At 26.8% G+C, this 6,692-nt stretch overlaps 1 protein-coding gene across 1 annotated transcript; it reads right to left on the minus strand.

Moving 5' to 3' along the window:
• Positions 1-2,230: 2,230 nt before the first annotated feature.
• LOC137821541 (protein PHLOEM PROTEIN 2-LIKE A9) lies at positions 2,231-5,831 on the minus strand. The gene is made up of 3 exons (XM_068626181.2): positions 5,678-5,831; positions 3,959-4,041; positions 2,231-2,728 (listed from the first exon to the last, which is right to left on the minus strand). Exons 1-3 carry the CDS (start codon positions 5,726-5,728, stop codon positions 2,380-2,382), a joined length of 483 nt encoding a protein of 160 aa, XP_068482282.1. The 5' UTR covers positions 5,729-5,831; the 3' UTR covers positions 2,231-2,379.
• Positions 5,832-6,692: the final 861 nt, after the last annotated feature.

Below are 6,692 nucleotides of genomic sequence, written 5' to 3' on the forward strand. Positions count from 1 at the left end.
CAGATTCATGATAATCCAAGATACTATCGACCACCACCAAAAGAAACACCTTCCTGTGCTAAGTGATGGAGCAGCGCCGTTGCTGTTCAGAGAGAAATGGAATTCGTGTGTGTAGTCCGTGGACAAAGGAAGAAGAAATAGTAGTGTGGGTCTTATGTGCATTTTAGGGTTTTTATAAAATAATAAGATTATTTTTGTCTTTATGGGGGTGCATGAAGAAAAACATAGGGGTGTAGGTCAAATAAATGTCAAAAAGGCCCAATAGAATCTCTAACTTTTTACTTGCGTTCCTACCCATCTTACATTGGTAATTGCTTCCTGCACCCAATCAATTGTTTTCTGCACCCGACGAACTTTTTAAAATCCAATTCTGCCCTTGTCTTCTTTATTTTGAAAAAGGTGTAGGGTGCAGAGAGAAACTTGGTTTTCCTCTTCTCTTTGATTGGTGTTGGTTTGAGTTGCGTAGGTGGTTTTAGTGTGGTGGTGGACGCGTCGTTTTCAGTGTAATACGTTAAGAATTCTGGAAAAACTTTCAGACATATGCATCCGCAACACAAAGTTACACTTCCGGATAATCCTCATCTGGAACAGCGAAAAAACTTCCAGACGTAGACATTCGCAGCACAAACTCACACTTCTGGATAATCCACATCCGGAACAAAAACAAAAAAAAACAATTCCAGATAAAATTATCCGCAACACATAAAGGCATTCCGCATATTTATATCTGAAACACAATAACAACGAGAAAACTCACTTTTTTGCATGTCGTCTCTTCTCCGGTAGCTTCGTTCTTTCGCCGTCCAACTTCTTCACAGACAATGCCGCCTCACTGACCACCACCACCACAATTAACGTCGTCGTTCAGTTGGTCTTCGTCACAGGTAAGCGCCGCTACTGAACGGAAAACGGCACAAAGAAGAAAGTGGCAGAAAGATTTAAAACAAAGGGGACTGCAGTGTGTTGGGTGCAGGAAAAACTAAGGAGGCTACAAAATATCCTAATTTTCATCTAAGGTTAGTTTAGTCTTTTCACATAAGCAATTGGGTGTCAAACATATTTGATTGGGTGTAGGAAGAATCTGCCTCTTACATTTTATCAACTTTGGGCTAATAAACGAATACATGTATTAATCACAAATTTCTTTAGTTACGGCAAAAGTATTAGTTGGTTTAGGATTTAACATCTTTTAATGGTTCTTTTTTAATTTTTATTATTAAATATAATTAGTTAATGTTTATAATAATTTGTAATTAAAATAATAAAAAATCTCTTGGAGTGAGTTTATTATACTAAAAAAAATATTATCAAGTCTTTTTGAGAAGTTTCTTTTGTTCTCTTGGTTTTATCCTAATCATGGAAATTTTTGTGTCAAACTGCATTCACTTGCATTGACCTTCATCAATAATCCTTTATCAGTTTTATCAAAATTTTATATTTATAATTTTTAGAAGTACTAAAGTGGATTGGGTTCGACAGGACAACCCGTCATAATTTAAGTGGAACGAGTCAATCTTTTGAAGTCACTAGTTTAACCCGTTTAATCGGCCAACTTGTCGGCCTATAGATAGGACGAGGAGAGCTAGCCCGCAACTAACCCTATTTAATTTTTTATATTTAAAAAAAATATAAATGTCATGCTTTTGGATTCAAAATTGATGGTTGTCAATATTTTATATATAACTTTATTTACATTAATTTATTTATAAATAATTCGATTAATTGGAGTATTGTTGATATTTACTTTGTTTTGTTAGACATTAAACATTTTTTAATAGAAAATTAAAGTTTGATTTAATTTTATTGTTCTCTTGCATTTTTATTAATAAATAGGTTCAAAACAAAAATACAAAACAAAAAATATATAAAAAATAAAAGAGAGCAAGTTGATAGACTGGCGGGCTAACCCGCTCCCCCACATATGGTCCTATGGATTGACGGGTTAGAGAAATCAAAAAATCAAACTAATACTAATTGTCGAGTTTAAAAGATTAATTCGTCAAACCCGACCCATCACAAATTCATACTATGAGAAAGTGTGTAATCAACCAATTTCAGTGTGTTTAATCGAACAAAATGGATCTGATTGACACCTTATAACAATTTCATTACCATTCTTATATTATATAAAATTATAAGAAATAAAGCTGACACATTCACAATTACAGTCATAAATTTTAAAAAAAAAATTGCAAACGAAAAGGTAAGGTTGATTTTAAAAAGTTAGAGATTGAAAAAGAAAAACAGTGTAAACATTGCTGAAATTCAATATTTATTACTCATATGCAGTAAATATTTATTTGTATAATCTCCCCATTTTAGACTCACCCTTGTATACAAAGTCTCCGAGCACAGACATAGAAGGTGATATAAATGAGTTTAAGTTACAGGTTGGACCACCGCTCTGATAATTTCAAGGCCTCCCTTCCATTTTCCGCTCCAGACTTCGTACAGTCCAAAATGAAGATCCGATGGGTTCTCGACAGGAATCTCAAGTGGTTCGGAGGGAATCACGATGTTCTGACCAGGACTTAAACTATTCACTTTAAACTTATATTTTCCCTTTTTACCAATTTTAGCCATCACAAGTACATCAGTGCCTTCCCATCCAAATCCCCGCTCTTTAACTCTCACCTCAAATGAAACCGTATATATCTTTGGATTTGTTATAGGTACCACACCGGTTACCTCCAACCATGAAACTTGTATAAGCTCCGCAGGTTCGTTCCTACAATCGTTACTTTCCGTCAATTTCAAATTACACCAATCAAATCTCATTTCATTTAATACTCTTTTCTCTCTCCATCATCAATTTATTTATTTATTTTTCGTTTCACTGTTTTTAACGTTTTTAATTTTGTTTCATTTAATTAAAAAAGACAATATAATTCTTTGTATGAGATTCATAATGACATAAATAATGAATTTCAAGCAATTTATATGTTAAAGTTAAATGACTAAATATGTTTTTTCATATACTATAGTATTAAATTTATTTTTGTTTTAAGTTTAAACTTTAGATTTTTCACTTACTTACATAATATGAAAATGATTGAAATGAGTCTTATCGTATATGAAATGATTGTTAATTTAGGGTTTAGAGTTTAGGGTTTAAAAACTCATTATTGTTTTGATTATATACTGATACACATTATAACTACCTATAATTCTGATGAGATGAAACTTCAACTTGAACCAATTTTACATATACAATGACATACTCTATTCATTTTATAGTACAAACATTTAGATGATCTAAAGAATGGAAATCAATCTTGTATTATAATACAAAAACAAAAAATATATTTAACTTTAAAGTTAATTATTAAAAAAATCATCATTTGTTATAAATTTGTTATCCTACCACTTTCAATATAAATTTAACTCTTTATATTGAAAAGAGTAAAATAAAATTGAAAAATATTAAACATCCTTTGAAAAATGAAAACAACTCTTAACATGAAAAAAATACATGAAATAAAATAACTCTTAGACAACATTTAAAATTATAAATCCTATACTCTAAATTATGAGCTCATTATATGGGAATGAGCAAAATCGTATGAAATTTTACTTGTTAAGATTATAATGCATACAATTTGTTAACGTTTTTATTATAGAAACAAGTAGATATTAGATTATCATTTGAGGCTATTAGCATATCTTCACTTCATTAATCTTAACAAAATTATGTTAGAAAGTTATAACTAATATTTTCTAAACTACAATGAAAATATAACGTCGTAACGTATTCATTTTTAGCATATTCCTTTTTAAAAAAAGTGTGTAACTTAAAATCTTCATAAATACGAAGAATTAATGGTAGCTTAACAAATTTGTAACATAATATAGATAAATTCAAAATATAAAGCAATGAAAAAATAATATAGAAAAAAAAATATTGAAAGAAATATAATAATTTGAATGGTAACATTGTTCATATGATGATGATACTCACTCTGGTATTTTCCAGTATCGAGAATCATTTCCCCACACAATGTTCAGTCCTCTAGGACCTATCTCGAACTTGTCGTTGTCCATCTGTACTATTCAAATATTGTTTTTAGTATAATAAAAATCAAATTACAATTTTAATAATTAAAATTTAACTTTTTATAAAAATTAATATTAATATATAATTAACCTTAATTTTTTTTATTTTGTAAATTTAAAAGTTTAGTATTTTTAAATATTAATTGTGCATTTATGTTAATTTTTTCTTATTCAATTATCTTAATCACTAATGAAGTTTAAATAAAACTAGAAAAAAAAAATATTTATTAATTTTTTTCTTATTATATTATACTAAATCCCCGACTATTTACTCTAGTTAAAAGTATGGAACTTAAATACTGAACTGAGCTCTTGTTATATGTGCTTGTAATATTTTAATTAAGTGTTTGTTTTTCGCTTACGAGGAAAAAAGATAATTTTAATTTTTTACACACAAATTCCTTGTATAAAAATATTTATATTAATATATAAAATATTCTTTTATGTTTCTAGGATAAAACTAATATATATTTCGGGTGTAAAACTAAATATTTGACAACGAATGATATAAGAGATCTAAATAATTTTGTTAAATTAAACTTTGAAATTATATTTAAAAATAAATTTAAGTTTAATTTATTTTCATAAAAAATATATTTTTAAAATAATTTTTGATATTATATTAAAAAATGAGTTTAAGTCTAATTTATTTTTATTAAATAAAATAAAATAAAATTGAAAAATGAAATTTATAATATATATATATATATATATATATATATTAAATTGATTTTTATCGCTAATTAGTACAACATCTCCAACATATTTCCAAACATAACAAAAATCTAATTATGATCATATATGAGTAATCAATCATTTTGATTATATATCGATTATATATGATCATATATTAGTGTAGCAATACAATAAGGAAAGAAACTTTAATTTCTATCTATACTAATGTAAAATAGGGTTAATGAGGACAATTCCAAATCATTTATTTATTTTTAAATATATTTTTATATCTAAACGTTTACAAGTCTTTAAGATTATAAATTATTTTTTAAAAAGTTTCCTTCCACCTATTTTTTTTATTAAATGTTTCATTGGGCGTTGGATTCAATTTAAAAAGTTTAAATAATTAAGGGAATAAGTTACTAGTTTAATAATTTAGTAGGTTTCTAAACCTTTGTAATTTTTTACTTAGCTTCCTGTAATTTACAAAATCTGAACAAAAGGTCACAATTAAAACTAATGTATAACTTTAGAGATCTTAAGCACACAATTTTAAAGTAAATGAAATTATCTAAAATTTCTTAATAATCACTAAAAAAATTATTAAATAGAAACCAAATTTAAAAAAAAAAATAATTAGTTACTATAATGATTAAATTAAACATCATTTTAGAGACTAAAATAATTATTAATTTCTATATTAGTTTCTATTATTAATAAATAGTTTCTAAATTAATATCTAATTAGTTACAAATGTTTTAAGTATCAATTCTCACAACTATAAATATATTATAAAGTTATTTAACTCATGAAATTAAGTATTTTTATGCTGTTGATCCTAGTTATAATACTGTTCTTTATATATATATATATATATATATATATATATATATATATATATATATACACGTGTGTGTAACTGTGTACAAGAAAACCTATATATACTTGCCTTTTTTATGCAGCTTCTTTCCAAGGTGTGATGAGGCTTCTTGAAAGGCATTATAGAAAATCTGCAAAACTTTGTATCTTTCTGTTCTTTTCGTTCTTTCTTTCTGTGTGCACTTTCTATCACAGAAGAAGGGAGGGATTTATATAGATAACAAGGTAGAGAAACTGAATAAAATATATTAGAAATTGAGGGAAAGAAGAATAAAGGTGAATTCGATGAAGGAAAAAAAAAAAGGAAGGAATAATAGAACAAGTTGAAGACAAGAAAGAAAATGGCATCAACTTTTTAAAAGACGATCCCTCACAGTTGCAGACGTGTGAATGGATAGCTGCTTCCAACCCTATCAATAAACACCTTTTTAAAATAAAAGAATAAGGGTGTAGGATGCATATCATAAACAAAATTACTTCTAATATATTTTAAATACATTAATTAAGGAGTTTTCTTTTATTTGTTTAGACTACCCATCTTTATAAATTTCAATTAAGATTCAAATCTTTTTTAAATTTTTACAAATTTAAAGAAACATTACATAATTTTAGTAGTCTTAGTTTTTAGTTTTTCTTTAATATTTGAATAAAAACACATCAAGAAAATGGAATTGTGTATTACATTTTTCTTATCAGTTTTTGCGAAGTTGTTTATAATAATGTACAGATGATGCGAGCTTTAACTTTGTCAATCTTTTAAGAAATTCAGTTTATAAATATTCTCATTTTTTTTTCCTTTTAGATTTAATAATATGCAATAGGTCATTTTGGAGTTCTATTGTACAAGCATGGACGTTCAATTTGTAAGTGACTTTTGATTCTTTTTAGTATGCATTATAAATAAGATTCTTTGTCTCATTGTATCACTCATCTTGAAATGAAAATTGATTTAACATTTTTGCAATCTTCTTATTCTTCAAGTCATACATGAAAATAATCTTCTCCAAACTCTTCACCAAGAAACTTTTCGTGAAAGAGGAACAAAATTATGAACTTCTTTTAGATGTTTAAGAAAAGTAAGTTTA

Source organism: Phaseolus vulgaris, chromosome 9 (assembly GCF_051622355.1).
Source record: "Phaseolus vulgaris cultivar YP4 chromosome 9, ASM5162235v1, whole genome shotgun sequence".
Taxonomy (NCBI): Eukaryota; Viridiplantae; Streptophyta; class Magnoliopsida; order Fabales; family Fabaceae; genus Phaseolus; species Phaseolus vulgaris.

What these genes read in the sequence shown, in the direction of transcription:
- LOC137821541 (XM_068626181.2), bottom strand. Translation starts at nt 5,728, where the DNA reads ATGCCTTTCAAGAAGCCTCATCACACCTTGGAAAGAAGCTGCATAAAA. An exon ending in AAAGAAGCTGCATAAAAAAG is followed by an intron (nt 4,042 to 5,677) that starts GCAAGTATATAT and finishes TGAATAGTACAG; the next exon opens with ATGGACAACGACAAGTTCGA. An exon ending in CGATACTGGAAAATACCAGA is followed by an intron (nt 2,729 to 3,958) that starts GTGAGTATCATC and finishes TAACGATTGTAG; the next exon opens with GAACGAACCTGCGGAGCTTA.